This window comes from Myripristis murdjan, chromosome 8 (assembly GCF_902150065.1).
Source record: "Myripristis murdjan chromosome 8, fMyrMur1.1, whole genome shotgun sequence".
Lineage (NCBI taxonomy): Eukaryota > Metazoa > Chordata > Actinopteri > Holocentriformes > Holocentridae > Myripristis > Myripristis murdjan.
The window spans coordinates 19,031,507-19,058,428 of NC_043987.1; the positions used below are offsets into that span (position 1 = coordinate 19,031,507).

A 26,922-nucleotide genomic window follows, 5' to 3' on the forward strand; every position below is an offset into this window, starting at 1 on the left:
AAAACCTGCACATTACAGGCATCATAAAAGTAAACTTTATGGCAGGACAGTTGTACTTGATTGTTTTCAATTGTACAGGTGGGCCTAATAAAGTGGCCACTGAGTGTGCCAACATCTCACTGAGGAGTTACTGCAATTTGTCTGCTGAGCGAGTTATTTTTTTCTGATCAGAGAAAATAATAATCATTCAGGAGCTGATCTTAAAGGTGGGAAGAAACGTGTTCACTTAACAATATAAAACAAAATGACCAGATAAATTTATCAGTAATTATTTTATTTAAAAAAATAAATAAATAAGAATGCTTTAAAATACAATGGCGAAACTGCACTGCAGCTGAAAGTGCCTAAACCAAACCTTTAAGTATTCTCAAAGTTTGCTATTTTAAACTGGAGAAGGGAGGGTGTCACATGGAAAAATAGCTTTGAGTAATACTGAATTACAGTGGTCCATGAGTAAAAACACTTTACACAAGCTGAAGTCTTCAGGACACCTTCACAGCAGAGGGACAGCCGCTAAATTATCCCCGATAATCTGATCCATGACCACCTGGAAGACCAACCGGACGTCAGAGGTGTCTGTGGCAGTGGTGAAGTGCTGGTACACAGGCCGGTCTGGCCTGCTGTTACACGCCACGAACATGGCAGCGATGTGACGTGCCGCAGTATCCACCTCACCATCTGCTCCTGTATGGGACGAAGGAAGATGAGATCATAACATCTGCAGAGGGTCCAATAAGTTCAGTGATATAAACACTCAATTAACTGGGCGGCAATCTCTGAATGATACTTGCATGAGCTAAATAGGTGGACACCAGTGAAACATTTTCACAGTAACTTTCCAGTCCTAATTACATCAAGACAATTTAATTAGCAAATTCATCCAATATTAATGAAACAAGGCTTTGGCTTCCACATTGTCATCACCCCCCACCCACACACATCAAAAACATGATGCTACAAAAGAGACTGAATTATGCATGAGCATGATCTGGCCACTGAGGGACCTTGTATGAATACTGTGAAAAGTCTGGCAGGAGGGAATTTTGATTCCCTGGTGAAAAGAGAGGATAGAGTGACCATGTCAGTCTAAACAAGAAGAAACAGTGATATGAATAATTCCTTGTGGAAGCCAAGGCTCTAGGAAACACTTCCCCTAGTTTACTGTTTACTCTGGGAAAGCAGTTCTCACTGGAGAATCCTACATCAGAATCACATTCAACATAAACCGGGGTCCAAAAGTTTGAGTCCACTCAAGAACGTTATTTACGGTTGTTACAAACCAAAAATGCCAGTTAAAAAAAAAAAAAAAAAAAACACTTGCTAAGTTCCTTGGCAAGGATTCTCAGACTGTTTTCACACCATACATTTCATTCAAGTATCAATGAATGTCTGCTCCTAATACACTGTATAAACTGTTTTAGTCTTTTGACAACCAATATAAGACACTAACACACCACATAAATATGATCCAAATTAATATGCATCATTGTCGGCACTGGAAGTAACTGTGATTGGAGGACTCCCAGTGAAAAATATCTTCCAGTTGTTCCTAACAATTTCAAAGCTTAGTGAGCTCAGCAGTTTGTGATCAAATTGCTCTCTTGAGCCCTGAAAACGATCACAGCAGTAAAATGCAGTTAAATTGAGAGTTTCTAAAGGGGCAGTTCAACACACACTGGAGACATTTTCACAAACCAAGTCATTTTCATCCAGAGCAAGACTGGGCAGATCTAAAGTGACCAAATCATCTAGACACCAGCGAATAAAGCCAACATCGTTACAACACTGAACAGCATCTTCAAGGTATAAAGCCTAGTGAATAAAGAGAATACAGTCCAAAGACAAAAGGCAAAGTGCACCCTTAGTGGGAGAGGACCAACTGTTGAACTGTTCAAGACTAGAGGGAATATTTGTTTATAGATTAATCAAAGCTGGAGCTTTACAGTTGCAGCTGGAGAATTTATGTTAGGAGCTGCATGAGAGTTTAAAGGAACAGTGCATAAAGCAAAACAAAGTGGTGGGAATATTCAGATGTGGGGTCGTTTCACCTTATGTGAAGTTTGCGATCAATTACACACTGATTAAAAAGGAACAGTTCTTTATTCTACAGGGAGGTGATCCGTTCTGGCTCAAAGTTGTGAGGAGGAAGATGTTTTCAGCAGGATAATGATCCTAAACACGCACTGAAGCTGTGCTAGGCTTGTCTGAAGGGAAAGGAAGGACTAGTGGCTTTTATGACTTTCCCAACCATGCTAAACCACTTTGGGAACATCTGAGAAAAGAAATGGGAAGCATACTGAAACATCAAAAGGTAATCTCTGGGATGTTTTAAAAGACAGCTTAAATAATGCAAAGTCTCAAATTCTGGGTGGCAAGCTTAAATGTGGAGAAATGCTGACTTTTAATAAAAACTTTTTACTTAATGAAAAATGATGTTATATTGTTGCAAATTAGCTTTCTAGAAATGATGATACAAAAGAGATCCTGGCTTTTGGACCCCACTCAACTCTGTATGTACATATACAAGAAAATCAATGCAGAAAAAGTCACACAAGCATACCTTTGTAACTGGGAAGGTAAAATCGCAAGTGTCTCCCAGAGTATAGGATCTTCTCCCGGAAAAGGTCGGTTTTGTTCATGAACAGAATCTTGAGAAAGATACCATGAACACTTTGAACAACAATCAGACAGAGACAACATTCAAATCAACCACCTGTCAATGCCTTTCAGTTGCAGTTTGTCACAGCATGAATTATGACTCTAAAATGCATCAAGTCTACACTTAAAATATCAATAAACACATAAAAATACAAAATAACAGCAAACATACAAGATTCCTTTTGTGTTTTTGTTAAGTATTAAGTAATTAGTATACTGTATATAATATAATTAGTATACTAAGTAGCATACTGATTTTATCTTCTGGGGCACTTTGGAAAGGATTGCACTTTAAATTTCGTTGTACAATGAATATGTACAATTACAAAGCCATTCTATTATATTCTAATTCAAACATTAAGGATTTATGCTATTTCAACTAAATCACTAGATTTCTGTGACTGTTGCCCAGCAACATTAGTCATATTATGCTATTCCACTAACAATACTGGCGCTATTTGATCTTTTCCATCTACGATCATGTGAAATTTTATGTTTTGCAAAGTTGTGACTTACTCATGTTTGCAGGTACCATCATCAATATACTGAATTTAAATAACAGAAATAATATCATAAACAAATGCTATTTTTTTGTGCATCTCCAGACAGAGACTGAATCTAAACTCATTCATCCTGGTCCATCTGAGAGCACTAGCACTGAGAACCCCCTCTGTAAGAACCTGTTCTCCTCAGCATCTGTTCGCTCACACAGGACAAAATACAACCCATTACCTGCTATGCAGAGACACATCAGTTATAATCTACTATTAGAAAAGTGCCAAAACACAGACAGTAAAGAACCACCACTCGTCTCTTTCATCAGGCTTACTGCTTGTGTTTCAGACTTTGCAATGGTTTGGAGTTGATTGAAACATAGACTACCTGGCACTAAAACAGTGACAGGCGGACTCAGCATGAAAGCATTAAATATGACATTTTACTATTGTTTCCTAATGGATATCATGGGAGACCTTTCACTGAAATGTCACAAAAATAAATCATACCCCACAACGGGACATTAAATACTCCAAGTGTATTTTAGTGCACTCTGTCGCCTAATTTTACTGTGTATGTCAGCAGAGAAAATGGACGTGAAAACATGCTGACCTGTCCAGTTTTCTGTTAAAGGCTCATTACAGTACATGTTATGTTAATATGTTGGGTAATGATTAATATGCCCTTAAAACTTTGTTTTGTGTGGACTACATAACTTTTGGTTCAGACTCTGACCCATGATCTATAGATAGGCAAAATCTCAAGGCATCTTGTGTTAAAATGAATTCCACCTCTGTAGCGCTATCCTCACACAGGTGATACACAAATAATTGGCTGCTATGCATTAAAAATGCAATCAGCAAGATGTTAGAGGAAATGGCTAAAGGAAAACCCCACCCAAATGCTGTGAGCTAATTAAGTACTGATATATAAATGCCAGTGACCAACAAGTGACTCATAGATGCCCATATCAATAGGCTCAAAATTTGACAGCATAAAAAAAAAAAAAAAAAAAAAAAATCAACAACAACAACAAAAAAAAAACTCATTACACATGGTTTGAAATAGCACATCCAGTAAACACACTAAACAGAAATCACCTACACTTCAATTATACTTTCAATGCCAATTATCCATGACAGAGGCAATCATAGTTAGATTGTGCCCTGTCTGCTTGGCAAGAGTGATTACCAAAGGGCACTCAGTGCTTCACTTCCCCCACACATTTACCTGGGCTCTATGCAGACATGACAGACACACAATCTGTGCACAACACACTGGCAAAAGCAAGAGGAAAGAAAAACTTTGATCGATGTATGAAGTATTCTGCGTAGGCCCAAGCTCAGAGTATTAGCATTCACGTTTGAGAAAATAAGTCATTTCTGATTAAAGACTGGGTGCTCTCTGAAGTAGGAGGTGCAAATCAAGAACAAACAAACTTACCAGTGCAGAGTTCTTAAAAACCGTGTTGGTGCAGATGGATGTAAAAAGTTCAAGGCTTTCCTGCAGACGGTTCTAGTATGGAAGAACATGAAAAGAGAAAGGAGAGGAAGGCCAAGTACAAATACTATCATACTTAGTGATTTATGAGACTATAACCAACAGTCAATGTCTCTACACACACAGATGTCAAATGGTACTGCATAAAAAGCTATTTGATGCTTTTCATCAAAGCGTACCGTGGAGAAGTCCTCCATCAGGCTCCTGTCATAGCCACTGAGAGCCACCACAAACAGCACGGCCTGAACACAATCAAAGCAGCTCAGCCACTTTCTCTTCTGGCTCCGCTGGCCCCCTACATCATACATCCTGTCAACAAGAAACATCAGGCTCACTGACAATCACACTTTATCTCACCAATGATACACTAATCATCACTTATCAAATACAGTGAATGTATGATTACGCGACTGCATCATGGCTTATTAGTACAAGAACCAAATGCATGCGGCAAAATTGATAAGTTGGATTAGATCCACTTCCCCATGTGTCATTCTTCCAGTCACTCCACACCAATTTATAATGCATGACATTCCTCCACTGCAGCAGACAGTGCACTCTCAGGTGATTAGGCCCAGCATTTTTAATGAGTTAGCAAAAAGTGTGACATCAGGCTGTTAAAAACAAATATTACAAAATTCTACATGTCCACCTAACTTTTTGTTTTCATTGTTGCCACTACTTCCACCAAAAGTCACATTGCAATAAAAAAGCGAAGGCCATTCAGCTCAAATAATAGATAAAATCATCAGACTTCCATGGACAAGACAACAATACATGTGTTCTTAAATAGCACCACATTCAGTTAAATTTTAAAAAGGTGAAAATATTCAAGTCATTTACTGAGAAAAAAGGATACAGAGGATCCTGCACTAAGTAAAGCTGTGGGTCTTGGTGACACAGGTAATAAGGTCCCATTTGGGGTAGACAGTCTCCAGGTGCATTACTCCTGTCAGAGGTAATGAAACGTTTATCCTCTGGGAGTCTAGAACCAGTTTTAACAAGCTGGGGGACAATAAGCCGTAAATGTCAGTATGTGTAGTGGCAAAAGAGGAAAATCATCAGTCATCTCGCTGAAATGGCTCCTATGTTCAGATGTACAAAATCATTCACATCAAACCTAAATCCGAGGAAAAACTACAAATAACACCTTGCAGCTGTATGCCTCCGTCAACCAGTGACGTTGAAGTTTACATCCATGTCTGTCCAAACTCACAAAACAGTCAAATTTTTTGTCTGTGTTCATAAGCTTGGTCAATAAAGCTGCTTCTGATAGAACACAAAGTTGAAGCCGTGACAAGCAGACAATGCTTGAGAATGTATGTTACTGCAAAGAAGCAAAAAATTCTAAAACGTGGATGTACAATCAGTACCGTTTCAAGGTGGGCATCCAAGATCAGTGTCACCAATTCAGCATCCGGCCAAATGTGAAATATGGTCACAATCTCCCCTTCCGTTCCTGTGTTATGGTGTTGAATGATGACCAGAAAAGTGTTTTTGCAGAATATGATGCCACAGTGAAGTTGACCTTTGACCTTTTGGACATAAAATGTCATCACGTCCATCATTTTATCCTATTAGACATTTCTGTGAAAAGTTGTCATAACTGACATAGGAATTCTTGAGTTATGGCCAAATTATCTGTGGATACCAAGAATACTGTCAGAATGACAGAGACACAAAAGTGACAGGCTGCAATATATGTGTTGGCTGGCTGGAATTGGTTGGAATATTTCAGTACAGTGCCAGTAAAACAGACTAGGCTTAAATTCTGTTTCTTACTCAACAACAGAAAAATAAATACTTATGATAGCGTTCATCTCAAATAAAGAATGTCTATAATATACTGCTGTTGTAAATGTATGCTTGAAGAAGCTACATGTAACATTATACAAACACCGCTCTGTACAGTGAGAATCATGTTTCTGACAAGAGACTCGGCCTGAATGCCAAAGTACATGGGAGCACGAGGATCAGGAGCCAGGAGTATTATGACTAGCTGCTTACTATGAGAGGAAAAGTTCAACGAGAAAGCGGTGGAGGTTCAAAATAAAATGGTCATTGCTGTGCTTCCTCTGTTTCTGTTCTTTTTCCTGGAATACACAGGCAGGAGTGAAACCATCAATATTTCATGGCTCTGAATTATGCCTCAGGATGCTGCCTCCACCAGCTGTGAGAGGAGTTCAGCCTTTGCTTGGGGTCCCTTGGTGAGTCAGTGGTGAGGCAGGGTCACGAGAGCCTTACCAAAGCTACTGACATCAACACAGCAAAGGAACCAGTAAATCTGATAAAAAATGCAGAAAAAATGCTAATGTTCTGAAACAGTTTTCACTGACAACATGCTATACCAAACTAAACTGCTCCTTTCCTGTCTTCGATTCACTCTCATAAGAAAAAAATTCACTTAGAGAAACACAGTCTCTCTCATTTTCCCACGGAAAACATTTCCATGGGAAAATGTTTTCTTTATGCAGCGAATTATCAGTTCCGTGGTTTATTAGTGGGACAACTTTGTTTGCTACAGAAGCAGAACATTATAAGGATGGGTCTTTCAACCAAGATTCAAATTTGAAATTTTGATTATTTGTTGTAAATCTTTAGTACCCCCACATGATTTGTATGATTTACCAAATGGTCTGCTGCACAGTAAAATGTGGATAAAATGTAGAAAATGTAGAAAACATTCTTAATCACTGGTATTAATTTTTTCCTCTTGAGTTTTTATATCATTCTGTAGCTTCTCAGTAGTGTTCATCACGCTAACCCACGTCACTATTTTTAGCCTGGAAAAGAATGGAGATAGCATCGCCTTTTAACAGTCAATAACTAACTTTTGGTTAACATGTGGCTCAATATACACAACCAGTTCAGACATTGCTATTGCCAGTGTTCCTGAAATTTGTGCTTGGTGCTTGTTTGTATGCTTGTGCACTGTACTGCCTGTGCATGTAGCAATGTCCAAATGCATGCATGTGTGCATCTTTTTTCCTGGCCTGTGTTCAGTACTGCGTGCAGCCTCAATTTTCAATTTATATCTTTGGGATGTCTTCATTAAACTTTAAAAAACAATACCAAATATCCAAATTGTTTTAAAGGGTAGCAGGATACTGTGGTGTGTCATAACACAATACATAAAGTATGAATTTCAAATGTGATATTTTTAGGGTACTGAAGTGATTCTGAATGAATGGAGAGAGGAATAAAAGCCAGAATGTCACTGCTGACTATGGCTCCACAGTGTAGCTGGTGCTGATGGTTGCCTGTTCATTTAATGATGCACAAATATAAAAACATAAAGGGTAAAGTGTTCCAAAGTGAAATATAATTTCAATCTACAGGGTGCATTTTCAGGAATGTTACTTGTTACTCAAAGCTCTAAATTATGGATATTTTAATTTCTTTTTTAAAATGCTTTAAGGGATTTTATTCTCATTTGTAAATAATGAAGATGAAGTTTTAAAAATCAGCCTTATGAATTCATTAAAAAGCATTTTGGCGATGCCAGGTATTATATGAATTTCCAGCCAGGTAAACGTTCTCCGTGCCCAGCAACATATTATATTTAAACCACTTTTGTAATTGCACTACAAGCGTAATGTGCCTTACCGAAAGACCATTTCATTCACTTGAAACTGTGTCTCAATGACTCCACAGGTCCTCACTCTGACTCTCAGAACATCTGTCTCTGTGGGAATGTAGTTGGGAGCGATGATCCGATTCATGTTCTCGAAAAAACTGGAAATGACACAAAAAAGTGAGAAACATCACCAATTCATCACACAATGGAAACCTCAAAAACAAAATAAAAACATGAACACTGCAGTGGACACACCCTGTTTCTGTACGCATACTTCTGTGGGTTATGGGAAATGCTGCCTTATGTTTTTTATTAACTTAAGGCCAAGGCAGCTATGGCTTTGTGATGAGAGCAGCTGTTAAGATGCGACAAGGTATGCTCTGGTACATAATACGGTATGTGTGGTCATTTGTGATGACAGTGACTGGTGATTACTCAACTACATAATACCCTGCATTCATAACTCATCATAGCCATTGTTCAACTAGAAAAGGTTTTCCTGAATACTTGATTAATAAAAATCAGCCTTCCATTTAACAGCACTTACCCAACTCCCCTTTGTCACTGTGGAAGGAAGAAATGACCTGACTCTTACTAAAACTAAACTTTGGTCATTCAAACTCTTTACCAAATCAACCGAGGGCAGCTGGCATGGGATATGAAGCCACAGGCCAATGTGTGCAGATAGCTACATGATGCAGTCAGCACTACCACCTTCGGCCCTCACTCCCTCCACCTCATCCAGCTAGGAGACGGGTGACATTCAAGTCTGGTTCAATCTCATCCCAACACACATCAGGGGTGCATGTTCAATGTCCTAAAGAACCCTACTTTTGAGTCCCTGCTACACATGAGATGCAAAGAGGAAACCTACAGCATGTCAGGGTGTTGGAGGTGCAGTAGTAATTCAGTGCGGCAAAAAGACCAGGAGGAATAGGAGCAGAGACATTGGGCAGCCTCAGCAGCACTGGGGGGGTTGATATGACCTGGCACACTCACAGAGAAGCTACACCCAAAAGGGGAAACACATGCCGTAAAGAGGGCATTATCCTCACACCACCTGCTATTCTCCACCACGCTGCTGTCTTACAGAATAGTCATCCAGAAACACGGTGCTTGGTTTATAAGGAAGATTTCCATGTCTAAAATTCCATTTCTTAGAGAGAAAGAAACTGCTGTTGCTAAAACTAGCTTTGATAGAAGCTAATACCCAAATACAGCATGTTTTCATCAATATTTAATCTTTCATGACTGCAAACATCTCACCGACATTAGTAGTTTAGTTCATGTCAAAGCTGATAACCAAGAAGTCATTTTGCACATGGTAGGGCCTCCTGTCCTTGAAGTCCTGGGGAAGTCAGGAAGTGTGTCACGACACAGTCTAACCCAATATTTCAGGAGAAAGAGATCAATGTGGATCTAGCAGAGTGAGAACACGGAAATGGAGCAAATGTAGTGTCATATCATCCTGCAGCTCCCAACCACAGACACCTTTATTGAGTTCCGATAATGAAGCAGTCATGTCCTCATCTTTCTCAGCTGAAGTACCAGGATTTAACATGGCAGAAATCATCCTGGTGCCTATGAGATAAGAAATACTTTAAATCAGTCCATTTGAAGGTTAACTGTGGTAAAAAATAAATATATCTATACATATAGATATATATAGGTATAGAAAATGCCTTTTTCAGATATTTACTACATTTTTTAGTATGCCTTTTGAAAAACTTCAGAAAGCATTCATTGTGGGTTACATGTATAGATGGGGAGATAAAAAAAAAAAGTAATAAAAAGAAAGTGAAAAGGGGAGTTTTCAGGCTGAGAAAAGTGAGACTTGTGCCTCTTATTCAGACCTATCATGTCTTCCATCTGCATGGCATTATGGTCTATTGAGGCTTCTGTCAGTGGAGATATTAGCATCACTACCTCTTATACAATAGATTTCTCTCTGTATTACTTCATGAATATCCATCCAATATCCACATTTTCTGCTATCAAACTCTATTGTACTTGTGCTGATAATATCCTGGTGTCATGCCACCTATATCAGGCCAGGTATCACCAGAACTAAGAAAAATATAACAATAAAATTGCCCCAGAAATTCAATGTACTTTACCATTGCTGATTTTGAACCGTGCTGCAGTGTTTTAGGGTGGATTTACCCTTTAAAAACATTACAGTCGACAAGTGTCATGCAACTAATGATGCACAACCCAACTAACAATGGCAATGAACTGTATTCCCCACTTCAGTTCATCATCCCCACTTCAGCTGATGATGCAACACACACTCCACAAATGAACTATAGCAAGTACTGCCTCTGGTTTTCATGACACTTTACAGGATGCTTTCTGTAATACCTTATTGAAAGAGCACAACTGTAGCATTTGTGAAGGGCAGCTATTGGGGGAAAAACTGCCCACATAAAGATGAAGTGTCTTCCACGCCAGGCTGTTGGAAAAACACTGTCTCTATTCTAATTTGTTCTATTTCATGATATATGGACATAATTTGCAGGGTAATGGACACCTACTGAGTGTTTGGCTCTTCAGAGGCTTTGCACAGGATAAAATGCAACTAAATTTGTGAGTCTTGACACATGTAGCTGATGCCAGCTCTGTAGCAGAATCACCTCCCCTCACCAAGTCATAGCTTCACACTTGAAGTCTCACTTCTTGCTCACCAAACAAGAAAACAAACACTTTAATCATGACCATTTCATCTGTGCCCACAGTTCCTGTCTTCCTGGATATCTGCAGTGCTGTTTTAATTTGGACCTATTAAGCCTCCAATTTTCCAAATGTCAGGAGAATCATTTCCTGGAGAAGATTTATTCTCGACGCTTGTTTTACTGTTGTAGTGTATTGACATGATGTGATGACATGTTTCTTTCTGCGCAATTTCCCCTGGCAATTTTATGGTCAGTCATAATTGAGGCATTGTACAGATGTAGGTCATTTAACGTCATGCTACTTACTAGAGGGCAGAGTCATTCAGCTCAAACTCGTAACCCCTGGCTGCTGCAGCCCGCACCCCCTGGTCAGCCCAGAGGGCACAGAAAGCATGGGCAACAAAAGGAAGAAGCTCCTGGTCCTCCCCTAAACAGTGGCCACAGGACAGGATGGAGCGTGCGTGTGCCTGAGCAGGATAGGAGAACATACAAAACACCATTAGAAAGGGGGCGCTCTAGTCATTCCAGCCACATTCATACACACAATGTATTAACAGAGTATGCTGAAAAAATGTTCACTCTAACTGATATGAGAAAAACTAATGCTTTTACAGACTTACTACCAGACAATGGAAATGGCACAGACTTGATGGCTCACAGTCATTAGAATAAGATGATCTCATACTTCAATTGAGTAACTCCTATGCAGAGTACCGATGGGTACCTATTTTCCATTTGCGATGCTTATGACATATTTTTCTGTGTAATCTCCTGTGTTTTTTGTTAATTCTGCATTTAATTCTCATGATATTCTCACAGTCAGGTGATTGCCTGCTACTGGCTGTACTTCCAACCATATAGGTGATAGGTGTTTATAAACCCCTGATGAGGACCGTGAGTGGTTGAAACATGTTGGCTTTTTAATGATATAGCAAGTACAATAAAGGCTTTTTAATATTTCCTTCCTCGCTGTCACATTTCCTGATATTTGGAGTGACTGAATCGTCCTCTTACTTATCTTCTGCAAGTGTCTGCTGACCAGTTAGACACAACTCTATGTCAGAACGACTGCTGGACAGTCAGGTACACAAGATAAAGACTGACATCTAGCGTGATAAAGGAGGGATACAGTTATAACTAGATGGAAAAAAAGACAATGGGTAATGAAAAAGTTCCTGCTTAATCTGAAATCCATATTCTCTGTACCTTGTTCTTCTTGTTGGCAAGATTTATCCTCAGCATGCCCATGCCCCGCAGAACAAACTTCATAGAGGTCAGGACGTTGTCAAGTACAGCAGGCTGTGGACGATGACGTGACAGACAACATTTTGTCGATTGACTGATGTGACACTGTTAAAGCTGACAGTTATTTTAGATTCAAATGCAACTGACCAGCTGTAGCTTCCCTTTTTCTTATTTTTTATGGAAAAATATAGAAAAAAGATAAAGCAACTGTGGGAGAAAATGTCAGAATTTGATCCAAGGCCAGGAGCAGCTTACAAGCTTACAATTGGTCTGACAAAAGGATAAACCAATGCAATGAAGGTCTTGGAAACATCCGTGCTCTAAACTTTAAAGGCACTTTGCATTCAAAACTTGCGGCACAATTCTTTACTCATTATCACTCACTATCGCTTATTATCACCTCAAAGACTAAACTCCTCAACTTCACACATTCATCCAGTGATCCTATCAAACCAAGGCTCATTTCACATCTATCAATTCACTCAGCTGTACTCAGTTTTTGCTATACTTTTGAAAATGTGATCCCTGCATTTTTCCAAGAACAATATTTTTGCAAGCTAGTCCACTTGCTAAATAATATATTAACTCCTCACTTTCATTACAGCATGTGGTTTGTCTCAGTTATAAATATATGTTAAGCCCAGTACCTTAAAGCTAATGAGCTCCTGTCTGGAGAATCCATTACTGTGGATTATCTTCATCTGTTTGATCAAGGTGCTCTTTCCACTCTCTGCAGCCCCTGATCCATAAGCCAGATACATCATTTCACTTGGCATGTCAACAACTCGGTGACACGGTTTAAGAAAAGACACAAAACCGTCAGGAACACGTTTGACTTACCAAGCAAGAGGATTTTAACCACATTCATCTCAATCTTGGCATGTTCGCGCAGGTCTTGTTCTATTTTAGAGCTCTGGATTTCGGCCCTTTTATTCTCCTCGGTAATATCCTGGTGCAGGCACATTCCCAGGCAAATCTGCAGCCAAGGGAAAAATACACTGAGGGAGGAAGATTGTTTTTTTCCTCACATTTTTCATGTTCAACCTGTAAGCACTTGGACTTTGGCCTTACAAAATGGCACTCAAAATAAATTTTCACACACACTTCAAATTATGTTTAGAGAGGCATTTCAATATCAAAGCTACAGAAATTAGCTCAAAATATGTACATGCACATGTAGATGGCATTCATTTTGGAAACAGGACCTGCTATGGAAAATTTTCTGCATCAAAAATATATTTTGGCGACACACAACACTTAAAACTAACTTCATCTATGTACAAATACAGTTTGGGGCCTTTCTTTTGTATATATTGCAACATATTCTTAAAATATATATTATGTTACAAGTGAAATGTATATTTTCCACTTTAGTCCGCTATATGGTTAGCCTTGACTGTTAGAAATGACATATTTGCGCATGTACTTTTTTCCTTTTTCCAGAAATTTGACTCGACTGGTAGCTTTGCATATCAGTTAGCAAAAATAATTATTAAATTGCCGCACTCTAAGTCATAGTTAACACACTAAGCTAAAAAAAAAAAAAAAAAACACACACTTGCTAACCATGAGAGACCTCAGGGAGTTGGTAGGAAAACTACAAGCCAGCCACCCAGCGGATTTACTACCTGCAGCGGGACTGGGAGGATATTCAGACAACTAAACATCTCTTTAGCTGCTGGAGGCCGTTTTTCAGACCAAAACGCAAATACAGTGTGGGGACAGGCTCTCTGAGGACAAAACAAAGCGGAGAGAAAAAAAGCAACTCGATTTTCACTTCTTAATCAAGGGCACGTGTGCAGGCAAGTGTACGCCAGGTTGAATCCAAACGACTTCCGGTCAATGTTTGCGTGTGTGTGTGTGTGTGTGTGTGTGTGTGTGTGTGTGTGTGTGTGTGTGTGTGTGTGTGTGTGTGTGTGTGTGTGTGTGTGTGTGTGTTAAAAACATACTTAGTGGGATTATTAAAGCAAACACTGACTGAAACCGAAGCTGTTAAACAGATTAATGTATTTTTATTTATTTATTTTTATTATTATTATTATTTTTAATTAATGGTGTTATGGTGTTCCTGATCAATGACCTGTTGAACGGGTAGATGCAGGCCTGTCGCTGACATGTATGTGATGCCTTCACGCACGCACGCACGCACGCAAGCTCCAATAGCTGGTGACGTAGAATAAATCACCAATTGTCATATTGGCCTATATCTGGGCTACCAAAAATTCAGTGAGACTCAGACACAAAAGTATACCATATATCAGGATGACTGTTGCCCAATAAAAGTTAATTTTGACCCCAAAGCAGAGGTGAAATGTCCTGCATGGTCCGGATGGATCATTGATTCATAGCAGTATTTTTCACCCTGTAGTAAAACTTTGTGCTTCTTGCTTCATGCTGGGATTCATCCTTAAATATTTGAAATTGTTAAGGGAGCACAAATTTGTAAGCATTAATCCCTCAGCAATGCAAAGAAACCGCATCTGGCAAGAGCCTTGTTTTGTTTTTGGCTTGTTTTTGGTGCAGTTATCTTTTGGAAGAAAGATGAACAGAGAAGAGGGAGGGTTGGTAATGACTATAGGCAACAAAGTGCAAGCCATGAGTTTTTTTTTTTTTTTTTTTTTTTTTTAATCTCAGATATACCAGGGGCCTTTGGGTTGCTCCACGTTATCCTTAGTTTCCCCATATGACCTCAGGTGGCTATTACAGATCATAGTTTGCATACTCACCTGCAGTGAAAGTTAGCGCTTCAGGTGGCAAGGCGTTAGAAATTATATCAGTGAGATGCCATCAAGAATCATATAAGTAGGCAGTGTTTTCAAATTTAACATGATCTTATTTGGCTTTATGTTAAAAAAAAAAAAAAAAAAAAAAAAAATAGGACACCAATGCATATTAGCTTTTCCACAAGTCTCTTTGGCGAGCATGCAGGACCTTGTTGGGGACAGATCAGCAGCTAAATATTCCAATCTTAATGGTCTGACATTTACCAACCTCTCAGTGTGAGTGATTCATGTTGCAAAATTAAGATCATCTCCAGTGATCAAAGGTCACTTTTGTGTCCAGCTTCATTACCTTACCCTTTTTTTTTTTTTATGTGGCTTATGTGCAGCCAGCTCACTTACCTCAACTATATGTGAGTAAATAAATCAGGCATGGCAGCTCTCTGACATCAAGGCAGCATTTTCTATTTTTGTTAAAACAAGATGACAAACACAGCTTTCCAGATGAAGTTGTTGTTATTGTCAGCAATATTATTCTGTAGGCTGAATGATTTCTACAGTATTTGTCAATTGGGAGTTGTCAATAACATATAGAGTATAGCCTACACTGAGTACATTCCAACTGGACATACAGACATATTATTTTGCTTTTGAAACAATATGAAACCAACCAGAGTTAATGGAGAGGAGGTCTGTAAGATATACATCTACAAAAAAATATAATATTAGATAGATTTTAACTTATTCAGGGCTCAAAAATGACAGTAAGAGGCCTACGTCATGAGCAAGTCAACAACACTGAACATCTTCCATAGTTCTCTACTCTACAATAAATGTTAAAAACATTCTGATAAACCTCTATAGTGCTCTATGCTAGAATAAGTTTAAGGAGTGCTTGTTTAAAAAATAAAAAAAGAAGAAACAATTGCACTCAAAAGGCCAGGTGTGCAGGTCTTGATCATGTGCATTTTTTTTCTTTTTTCTTTTTTTTTTTTTTGAGTTAAAAAACTGCTCCATCTATAAAACAGAGCAGTTCTGATGAGTCTCAACAGTTTACAGTCAGTGCATTCTGGAGCAAAGTCTGGTATGTACATGAGGTCCCATAAGTTGGCCCATCAAATACTCAACACTTTTTTTCACTTCCAAAGGCTGAAATACTCCAGTTAGAAGCAGAGAATAGCTGCTGGGGCTATATTACAGAAGCTGTGATTAGCTTCTGGTAAAATAAAAAAGATAATAATAACATTTACTGAAGCAGGCCTATCTCACTATATATACCCTCAGCTTCTCCTGAGAACTCAGCCGATGGAAGGCTTTCAGGGAAGTTTTCACCCCCAATTCTCCGGTGGTTTCAACATCTTCCAGAGAGCCTGTTATTAATTTATAATAGATACATACAGTACATATATACATAGATTAATTGGACTGACAGTGTGTTGAGGGGCCAAGCCCATTGCTGAGCAGAAAGCAGCAACAACCCCCAGGAAATGACAAAAAGTTTGCTGTTCAGCCATCATCACATGAGGGCAAATTATCTCTTCATTGGTCACCAACGGTTCCATGTCTTGTCCAACATCTCAGGTTTCCCCCTTTTGCCTCTCATATATCCAATCCCATGATAAAAAAAAAAATAAAATAAAATAAAAATAACCATGACATGAATTGTACAATTTTGAAGGCAAATAAGTAAAAGTACTTGAGGAGTGAACAATGTCTAAAGACACAAAATAAACATGGTTGAAGTTGAAGACATGGAAATATCTTCTACAGTCTGGGCGTATGATTGAGCTTTCCATAACTGCGTGGACAGCTAGATGTCTGTATGGTTGATTTGTTCAATGACACAGATTGGAATGACATGTATTTGCATATATGCAGCATGTTAAAGTCATCCTTGCCCACACATATACCTGATGATCCCACAGCAGAACTAAGCCACCCTCTTACAACAAAAGGGTTGCTTTCAGGACTGCTGACAGTAAGGACAGTGTGTGGAGAGTGCCACAACACTCATGAGGAGGATTTTACTGTGTGGGAGTTTAGATGGATTGGATTCGTCAATGTCTGTTGACACTACACTTATGATATTTATCTGGGGCCTCCCTACAGTACAGCCTGGGCTCTTTCTTTAGTCTTTTCCTCCTCTTGTCGCTTCATGGCCTGGATCACTGCAATCTCTTTGGCCTCTTTCTTCTGGTTCCTTGCTTCAAACAGCAACCTAGGTCATACAAAAGTTAGTAAAAGTTAGAAAAAGTATACAGTAAGCTTTAGTGACTATACAATCGACAGAGCCGCCCATTGGATGCAATGTAAATTTGGCCTTTTACTCAGCCCCTGTCTTTCTGGACTTTGCTTGAGGTGGACAAGAAATTGGGACTTGTTACCTGTTTTTGATTATCCTTTGCACAATGGCATCCGTAGTGAGACTGTTCCCACTGTCAACAGTACGCAGGATACCCTTCCTCCTGGGCTCCTGGATATGAGGAATCAACTCCTCATTATTCTATTCGAAATATTTTTCTCTCAGTAACTGTATGATGTTAAAATGTTTGGGTTCTTACAGCATAGGGGTCAGATCCATCCTTGTCAGGGTATATCTCTGTCTTTCCATGGCATACAAGATCCACCTGTAAAGTCAAAGCTGTGCTTAGATGATTCAGTATTATTTTAATTCTGGATTGTTGAGAACATCGCTTTCCATTGCAGGGAGGTAAGTGTATTGTCTCAGTTTACCTTGAAATGGTCGAGTAAATCTTTTGTGACTGCAAAAGGTGCACCAATCACCACTTCAGACACATACTGTGAAAAAAAGAAACACATGAAAAAAATCAGTTAGATGTTTTGAGTTTTATATTTCTACTTGCCAAAAATACATGTGGTGCACTGTGTTCATGGAGAAAAGAGAGAGAACACACTCGACAAGCCAGGACACTGAGTGTTCTTTCATGGACATTCATGATGGGGTAATTTTTCCCTTTGTAGCGATTCACCTCCTGAAAAACACAAAGTACAAATGCTTGGCAAAATGCTGGCACAGGATTCAGGGAGACAGTAGTTATGTCACTCGGGTGACAGGAGAAAAGACAATTGGAATGGGACTCACCTGGTCAAAGTGCAACCCCACTATAATATATGGCTTTTCTGCGAGCTTATGCACTGCTTCCAGGAAGTCCACATGGCCAATGTCTGAAAGTAGGCTGGTTAAGGGACAAGATACAGTTTATAACAGCTGAATATTTGGTAGAAAATTTTCACGGTGTGCAGTCAGAAATGCTATTGATTGTGTAGTGTGGTTATGAGAGGATACGGAAGAGGTCAAAGGCTCCTGCCACATAGATGATAGTGTCTCCGGGCTGAGGCTCCTGGCCTGAGGCAAACTGGATGATCTTCTGGGATGTCTGCAGGAACTGAGATACCCCTGTCCACGGACTGTGGCCCTTCTGATGACGCAACCCCCCATAATACATAACAGTAAATAAGCACAGAGTGACACAACAAGCAATGATCAAGAGCCACAGCTCTTCGCTGTAGTTGTCATAGCTGCATCATGTTCCCACCACCAAAATGAATACCTCTGCTGCAACAGCACCACCCCATGGTGTGAGGAGTAATGATCCCTATGGTGATCAGAAGATCAATGGCTAACTCAGAGCTGGGCCACATTTCTCCAGGGCATTTATTCAGCACTAGCCAAATTCACAGCATTATTTTTCCAGTCTTAAGACACTGAAATGTGAAAATGGGTCCTCTTTCTTTTTTTTTTTTTTTTTTTAGCACTATTTAAAACCACAGCATGTTGACCCAGAGTTAGTTTCCCCATCTAGGAACAGAGGTGGCATTCACTGTTTACTGGCCAGACCCACAAGTTTGATTATAAAGTGGGCCCACAGTAAAGGCCTTTGTTTGGAGATGGTTGGCATCTGGCCCTAACAGCAACTCTGGCAACTCGAATGACAAAACAGGCGGACAAAGCCAAGGATTTGGTCCCAAATAAACCCCAGTTTGGCAGTAAGCTGCTTCAAGTGGGCACAATTTGAGGGTTTAAAATTGACTTGGTAATGACAGAGAACATTAAAATTAGTGGACATATGTCACCATGGACCTACCTTTCCAAAGTTGTCTGTGTGCTGCTGATAGTCTGAACTGTCCTAAAGAGAAGAGAGGAGAGATGCTAATTAGCCTTGAGGACTTTATCCTCTTGCATGGTGAATTGAGCACGTGGAGGAAGGACAAGGCTGTGCTCACAATGTTGCTGTGGTGCGCTTTGGTCATGAGTAGCATCCTGCCGACCAGGTCTGTGGTAGAAACTCCCTGGGTTCTCTTACATTCCCTGTAATAATATGAAAAACTCAATCCATTGCCACTGAATAGACCATATACATCCAATTATTGCTGCATTGTCTTCAATAGATTTTAAATGTAGATCTCACCTGTATCGTCCTGACTTCTTCACCTCTTCATATGTGTCCTTTCCATCCACTGTTAGCGTTATATCATCTGAAATGACAGCACATACAGTATATTACACTGTATCCAGAGAAAATGTACACTATATCATATCCTGCAATGAATAGTCCAAAATCTCTGATACAGCATTATGCTTAAAGGCCCATAAAACATTTTCTGTGACTTGTCATCCATATGTGCCCACATATAAGGACAAGCTGTTGTTATGGGTACCTCCATGTACACAGAAGTCACAGCTGTACTTGTCTAGAGTCTCCAGGGTGGTGACATACGGTGCTCCCTCCACTATCTCATCCACCCATTTTATGGCACGCACCATCTTGTACCTTTCTTCCTGAGTGAAGACTGGCGGACCCTTGTGCTTTGCTATCTCACCTTGTAAAAAAAAAAAAAAAAAAAAAAAGACAATATTGTTGACATTCACCAAGAACTTTGAAAACGCAAAGCATAATATAGGCAAAGAAACCACCATGAAAATACATTCAAATAAGCTGTTTCATAGTACATGACTGCAGTATCACTACTGTCACTGAGATAGCTCATTATCACTTCAGGGGGAAGGTTGTTGCTATCTGAACTGGCTCTGACTGTGTAGTGTCTAAGCCTGAATAATGCTGTTCTGCATTATCATAAACACTTGCACCACCCCCTGCCACAATATCAAGATGCCCCAGTGTGCCATAGGACAGCGAGGGAGTGTGGTGTGCACGGTCAACTGGGTTCCTGCACTACTGTTACAACAACCCCTCTAAACTTACAGCACACAGCTGGTGCCTGGCTGTTGATCATGGGACTGAGGAGAATAAACAGAGGCTGGCAGCCTGGCATCTCCCCAGAGCCAGGAGCCTCGGGCTGGAAACATGGATGGTTTAGGAAAAAGGGAATATCAGGAGGAAATGGAGGCAAAGGCTTGGGGATGAAAGCAGTGAAGTAGATAATCAAAGGTCTTTAGAGGTGAAGGAAGAGAGATGGAGTTCGATTTTAGATAGGGTGCTTAAGGGCTGAGGAACTAAGGGAAAGAAAGAGAGAAAGAGAGTGTGATAGTGGCAGAGGATCCTGAGAGCATTAGACAGGGTTCAGAATCTGTGATAGGGGTCTGAATTTTAGGTTGAGTCTGTTACACATTTAGTTTTGGGTGTCATGTGAAGGTGCAACAATATTTATGTGAAAGCAACCAGCTGTGGACTCTTCTAATTCAGGGACTCTTACTGGCCCTTACTGTCTGTGTGTACTCCAACGATGAGGTAATCTCCCATGGCCTTGGCCTGTCGCAGCTGGTTGGAGTGACCATAATGGACCATGTCATAGCTGGGACAGAAAAAAAGAAGAGAAGAAGAAACATCCAGTCAACCAAAGGGGCAGGAGAAACAATGCAACTTAATTCAGGCCCGTTCACATAAACCACCCTCTAGAAAAACACAAAAACATTCAAATAAAGCATTGCAATCAATGCTATGAGCCAAACACGTCATGTAATAAGATAGATATTCATACACTGTTACATCTGATGGAAATTTCAACACAAGAAAGTCAATGTGTTCCCTCTGCCACACAGGCTAGCGCACCATCTGCAGATAATTAGATTAGCACAGATTGGAACTGAGATAGTAACATGTAATCTAGCATAGTGATAGAGAACAGATGGACATTAGCCTTCCATCACTGTTACTGCTGAAAGTCGGATAATTTTTCTTTCTGTTCCATTTTAAGCATGGTAATGATATCTCATGTGCATGCAAAATAGCAGAATAGGCTCACGTGGCTCAAAGTGAATGCAGTAATATTAAAAATGCAGACTTTATTAGGGTTTGATTATAGACGCACTGCACGAATCCATCCACTAACATAAGTAAACAGAAAATTTTGAGGATTTTTTTTATTTGTTCATAGCTTACTTATTAAATAACAGGAGAGAGAAGATACAAAGCTACCATGAAAATTGACAAGAGTCCAATTTAGCATACTACACTGCACATCAGCATTCGCAGGAGTATGGTGTGGAATAACTCTATGAACAGCACCCTCAAAAATCAATAAGAAAACAGATGGGCACTGCCAGAGCTACGTACATGGCCAAAACAGTAACAGAATCCCACGTTTGCTGTTGGCCCCAGGGTATGCTAATGAAAGACAGCATCTGTGCCTTGCCGCGGTGTCACTATACACAGGCTGCATGCAGACTGGATTGCCCTTGAGTGAACTGAAATTCCCTCCAGCACTGTAGGTCTTAAATAAACAAGATTATCTACTATCACTCTGTAGGAATCTGCCTATGTGATTCCAGTTCATCCTTCCCCACCACTTTACACAAACATACTAGCGTGAACCTCAGAGGACGGTTTCATTTAGAGGCAACTCACGAGAGAGCGAGATTTTTGTGCATGTCTTGTGCTGTTAATTGGAGTTGAAATGGAATCCACGTGTGCAGCCGCTCTAGAGATGGTACAGGGCCAGAGGCATGCAAGGGGGCCATTTGGAGGTGACTCAAGAGGAAGGGAAAACTCTGAGACTCCCAGAGGGTTACATAAGACCCGGAGGCAGCCTTTGGGTGTTTGTCTCTTTCTGCTCTTGGATAGATTTGTAACCCAGGAGCACGAGCTTGGTGCCCAATGGGTGACTGTATTCCTGTTGTATTTTTTAGCAGGATGGATCATGAGAGGATCACAGTCAGGTGATGAAATATTAACTAGTGTGGCCTGTTAACAGACACCCAAACAGCACCTGAGCTTCTCAAGGATAGCACCAAAGAGGGAACAGGGCATTGAGAGAGTACAATGGAAGAACCAGTTAAGATATTATTCTTGCTGCTCTGTTAATGATTTATTGTTCATTAACTATTTTATGATCAATTATGATCTAGAATGAGTCAATAAAATCATTACCTCAGGCTTAAATTTGTATGTGTACAGGCTTATCTGTGCACCCCGCCTCAGCTGATAGATAGTGGAGGTGGACTTTACACACCTCCTTGATGATGCTTGTCACTAAACTGATCCTTAACCCCTGTAAGCTCATGTCCGGGTAACCAATAACAACTGAATGTCTCTTTGTGCAAGGAGTCTAAGATGTCCCAACAGACAAAGTCACTGGACACTGTGCTCTTTTCTTGGAATTTCCCCCGTTTGCCCTCCATCATGCTGCTGACAGTGCTAGATGCCAATAAGAATATGGCAATGTCCAGTAGGGCTGCAGGAGACAATGTGCTCAGTGACAAGCATGGTTGCACAAGCCGCAGTGGCCGTGGCAGGTGTGGGCCAGAGGGGTTAGAGAGGTTAATGACATGAGCTCTGCTGACATTGGCTCTCTTTGCGAGCTCACCCCACCGGTTAATATTCTGGCATCCCAAATATTCTGCAACATTCCATCAAACCACGAGTGGGCGGCCACACCTAAATGGCCGGAATTCTACAAGAGAAAGCCACTATAATCCTGGTCTTCATACACAGAAATTCAAAGCATTTTTTTTGCCCTCATGAAGCTCGACTTGGCCCAGGAGGGCTCGGTGCTTCTCATGACAGAGGCATCTGCGGCATCAAGTGCAATTAGCAGGTTCAATTTCAGCCTTTCTAATGGCCAAAAGTTGGTTTGTCCATGCCAAGTAAAATTTAGACAAAATGGAAGGTTATTTTCTTATTGTGTTATGTTGAGCAAGCTACAGCATACATTCTGTGTCTCACCGTAGTATGGAGTCTGTGAATGCCAAGATTGTTGAATGGACTGTGGTATTACAGCATGGAGCATCACATGTCTGTGTATGTGGCCTCAAATTAATCTCACATCTGTAACTCCACCCAGACTAGTCAGTGAAACCTGTTCAGCATTAACTGCATTTAGACAAACGTCAGGACACTTGCCCATCATAAGACATATGGCCTACAATTAAGTGTTGGCCCACGTGGCTCAAAACATGAACAATAGACAAATCGCAGCTGTCAGGTGAAAACTGGGCATCTGCAAAACGTTAATGTGTCAGGAGCCAAGTAAACAAAACTTGCTTTTAGCTCGATGACAGTGCATTTTGACATTATCCAATGGGTCTCTGAAAAATGTCATAAGTCTTAGAGGTTAGAGAAATTTCTCAAGCCACTGAGCTGCACGTCAGTTCAAATGCCATCTTCAAGTGAGACAAAAACTGGAGTTTCCTGTTTTATTACAAATCAACAATGTGTAGTCTTTAGCATACTCTCCAAAGTTGTTTGTTTTTGTTGTTGTTGTTGGTTTATTTCTTTTTTTTCTGATTTTGCAGAAACATCCTGGCTGCAGCAAACCATATTTTCTGGAATAGAAGTAAGCACTCTGAAGACATAAAGCTGCAGAAGAAGAACCAAAAAGCTAAAAAGTCTTTTTAATTGTTCAGCCTCGCTTTTCTGTTTGTTCTTGTGCTGATTGACATGAGCACAGGTGTTTTCCATCGCTGGGCTTGCCCTTCCCAGTCCTGTTTTGGTGATCTGACAATCCATCAGCTGTTTTGGATTGGACATCATCCAACACTACGTTTATGCATAAATGAAATATGTTTGTGTCAGTCAGACACATCTCTAGTAGCTTATTCCATTACATCACCGTTAAAGAAGAGATAACGTTTGAAGAGGTGCCACTATCGCTTCCTAACAGTACTCACAAGGTCACATGTTGAATAAATTTGAGTCTAGTGCATAGTATTGCTCTGCCATATAGATAATAGTACACATTTTGCATGCATACATCTTAGTGGTAGCCAGATTACTGGACTATATTTATTCCTGAATGTGACACCTAAAACCTGACTATGCAAGTATGAGTATCAGATTTTTTGCATCCATACAAATTGGCAGGTCAGTTTGTGATTTAGCGCCCCATGAGCTAGGGCTGAACAATATGGTAAAAACTAAAATAAAATAAAAAATACAACATATTACAATTACTTTCACAGATATGAAGATTGCAATATGATTCACAGTTTTAGTAGGAATGATCATTTTTGCATCATATTTTTAATTTTCACTGAAAATGTTGTCAAAATGATGATGGTGTGATTTTTGCTGGGGTCTGTGCCAAACAAACATGCTTTCTTACATTTGAAGAGTATGATTTGTAGATCAGGGCATATCTGTAGCACCACACTGTTTCATTTATAATGGAGATCTGGTGACTTGAATATTACACTTGACCATATTGCAGTTTAGATAATATTTTGATTAATTGTTCAGCCCTAACCTGAACCTTGTATATCTAAAACATCCTCTTCAGTGTGATGGTTGTTCACACCAGAACAAACTGCATCATATTTTTAATTTTCACTGAAAACGTTGTCAAAATGATGATGGTGTGATTTTTGCTGGGGTCTGTGCCAAACAAACATGCTTTCTTACATTTGAAGAGTATGATTTGTAGGTCAGGGCATATCTGTAGCACCACACTGTTTCATTTATAATAGAGATCTGGTGACTTGAATATTACACTTGACCATATTGCAGTTTAGATAATATTTTGATTAATTGTTCAGCCCTAACCTGAACCTTGTATATCTAAAACATCCTCTTCAGCGTGATGGTTGTTCACACCAGAACAAACTGCAGTAAAAGTATTCTGTTATTCCTCAGATGACCTTAAATAAACTGAGAGAGCATCCATCCTCAGAGTAGTTATGTGTGTCTGGGCATGTCACAGTGAAATAATATTGAAAGAGGCTCCTTGTCTTTAGAGAGGCTGGAGTCATAATCAATGCTGCCACAGGAAAGGCCTAGTAATGTGTGATAATTACGGTCTTGTTGCATACTAGATAAACTCAGGATAAAACAAGATTAAGACTCATTTTTTATCTGCGTCACGGAGGTCAGTGCTATACTTTAAGCAAGTCATGCCTGTATAACCTGTACTTGTTGCCCATTTACCTTTACCTCTTTACATCTTAGTGGGTTTATTACTTCCGTCTTTAACTCTCAAGGTGTAGGTTTGAATACCTGGACGCCTTTCGGAAACCGGAATTATCCAAAAGGTATCCATTTCATATTTGCTTGTGATCTGTTGATTTGTTTCCCTTGACAGGACTATTGCCCATTCATGTTATTGTAAGTATTTATTATAAGTACTCAGCATTCATGTGTTTATGAGGAATGCTTTTTTTTTTTTTTCACTTTTTTCAATTAACAAAAATGACAAAAGAGATCATAAAAGGCGTTGACAGCTTATCAGCTATAATGGTTTAAGTTAATTGCGATTGCCATCTCTCTAGGGTAAGATTAACTTACACTTACATTTAGATTTTTTTTTTCTTTAAATCTATGGCATGAGGTGGCTGACTTTAGCTAAGCCTGAAATGCACAAAGAAGTTTGTGTGAGTGGAAGTAAATCATATTAGAGTATCTTTAGGGCTGGTCATGTTAAGGCATCACCTTGTACATAAAGGGATCAGTCATTGTGTATTTAGCAACAGGAAAGATCAAGTTAAATCTTCCATTATCACATTATGTCAAGGCACGCCTCGAGTGAAAAGGAATAAATGCCTTGGTGGAGGTTGGTATGCTTACACTAATACTCTGTCACTTAATATCTCAGAAGTAGCTTGCAGCTCTGGCCTGGACCTGTCCTGAGGTGCAGTGGTCATGTCAGGCCACTGACAGCCTCAGTGGTCAGGACAGGTGTGTGTATGCCACGTGAGAAGATCTAATATAAACAGTCAAACCTGACATTTCTACTGGGAAATTCTTTGTACTGGTCTGTGTTGGGTTATTACATGATGTGGCAGACGCTTGCTCTAGCCTAAGTCATTATTATGAGAGCTCTCCCTCTCTCTCTCAGAGCCTATAAGCTGGAGTAGAGGCCTGTGCCGAGGCTAGGTGACAGCTTGACATATTTATTCATTCACATTACGGACAATGTTGCAGCATCTTCGTGACATACTCGACCATTCATCACGATTCCCGTTAAGGCAACTCACCATCCATCACACCACACCCGGATGCTTCGCCTCCTCTTCTCCGGGCTGCACGCTGCAGTGCCGGGGATCGTCCCTGCGTCTTTCCCGGCTGCTGTGTTCATCTGGTGGTGGTGGTGCCCGTTCTTGATCATTTTTGTGCACGACGAGACGACAGTTGGCGATTATTCTACACGGGAACAACTTCACTAAACACAAGACACCCGAATCCCTCGACACTGGATACTGAAGCGGGCTGTGTCAGTTGCGTGTGCCCCTTTGCGTGCAGGACAGCCGGTGCGTGTGGAGTGACGCTTCTCAGCAGCAGCAGCAGCGGCAGTGGGGTGCGCCAACGCCTCCTCTACCGGCGACGGAGCGCGTCACGGCGGTGAGTCGTGCTGCGTCAAGCCGCCTAAAGACAGACGGCACGAGACCGGAAATAGAGGGTCTTTAATCGTAAGACACGGTGCAACACATTTTTGTTGCTGGGACTTTTATTTTGAAAGTTCCTAGCCGGCATTCAGCGGTTGTTCTGGCTGGTTTGACATTGAACACATCGTACGATGAGTGCCGGTGCTAGGCCGACATGTTGTTACATAACAACGGCGTTTTTTTCCACTGTCATGTGATAATTTGTGATATGTGGATTCACGTAGAAATACCAGGCTATTCGCCATGGCTGCCTTTGATTGC

At 40.2% G+C, this 26,922-nt stretch overlaps 2 protein-coding genes across 5 annotated transcripts; both read right to left on the bottom strand.

The window, feature by feature from the left end:
- Nucleotides 1-276: 276 nt before the first annotated feature.
- LOC115364488 (guanine nucleotide-binding protein G(o) subunit alpha-like) lies at nt 277-13,952 on the bottom strand. 3 transcript variants are annotated; one of them, XM_030059079.1, is made up of 10 exons: nt 13,776-13,949; nt 12,988-13,123; nt 12,795-12,886; nt 12,109-12,201; nt 11,209-11,369; nt 8,260-8,388; nt 4,833-4,962; nt 4,597-4,668; nt 2,561-2,648; nt 277-684 (listed from the first exon to the last, which is right to left on the bottom strand). In XM_030059079.1, exons 1-10 carry the CDS (start codon nt 13,812-13,814, stop codon nt 494-496), a joined length of 1,131 nt encoding a protein of 376 aa, XP_029914939.1. In that variant the 5' UTR covers nt 13,815-13,949; the 3' UTR covers nt 277-493. The 3 variants fall into 3 exon arrangements, with proteins under 3 accessions (XP_029914939.1, XP_029914940.1, XP_029914941.1); XM_030059080.1 differs by having other exon boundaries at nt 13,706-13,860; XM_030059081.1 differs by having other exon boundaries at nt 535-684; nt 2,561-2,670; nt 13,776-13,952.
- A 1,359-nt stretch (nt 13,953-15,311) lies between these two features.
- On the bottom strand, nt 15,312-26,558 carry LOC115364230 (ethanolamine-phosphate cytidylyltransferase-like). Of its 2 annotated transcripts, none has more exons than XM_030058706.1 (13): nt 26,254-26,558; nt 20,554-20,642; nt 19,548-19,709; nt 19,298-19,364; nt 19,113-19,197; nt 18,974-19,015; nt 18,175-18,307; nt 17,971-18,053; nt 17,783-17,860; nt 17,601-17,666; nt 17,429-17,494; nt 17,252-17,340; nt 15,312-17,085 (listed from the first exon to the last, which is right to left on the bottom strand). In XM_030058706.1, the coding sequence occupies exons 1-13, from the start codon at nt 26,382-26,384 to the stop codon at nt 16,971-16,973; spliced, it is 1,206 nt and encodes a 401-aa protein (XP_029914566.1). In that variant the 5' UTR covers nt 26,385-26,558; the 3' UTR covers nt 15,312-16,970. The 2 variants fall into 2 exon arrangements, with proteins under 2 accessions (XP_029914566.1, XP_029914567.1); XM_030058707.1 differs by lacking the exon at nt 26,254-26,558 and adding an exon at nt 21,404-21,423.
- Between the last annotated feature and the right edge of the window lie 364 nt (nt 26,559-26,922).

Bases quoted from the DNA above. Each gene is read 5' to 3' on its own strand.
- LOC115364488 (XM_030059079.1), bottom strand. From the start codon at position 13,814: ATGTTTAGTTGTCTGAATATCCTCCCAGTCCCGCTGCAG. The intron at 11,370-12,108 runs GTACAGAGAATA...TATCCTGCTCAG, and splicing joins TTGCCAACAAGAAGAACAAG to GCACACGCACGCTCCATCCT. The intron at 4,963-8,259 runs GTAAGGCACATT...TCTTGTTGACAG, and splicing joins GTGAATGAAATGGTCTTTCG to GATGTATGATGTAGGGGGCC.
- LOC115364230 (XM_030058706.1), bottom strand. From the start codon at position 26,384: ATGATCAAGAACGGGCACCACCACCACCAGATGAACACAGCAGCCGGG. The intron at 19,198-19,297 runs GTGAGATCTACA...ATATTATTACAG, and splicing joins AAGAAGTCAGGACGATACAG to GGAATGTAAGAGAACCCAGG. The intron at 17,086-17,251 runs GTAACAAGTCCC...TGTATGACCTAG, and splicing joins CAAAGGATAATCAAAAACAG to GTTGCTGTTTGAAGCAAGGA.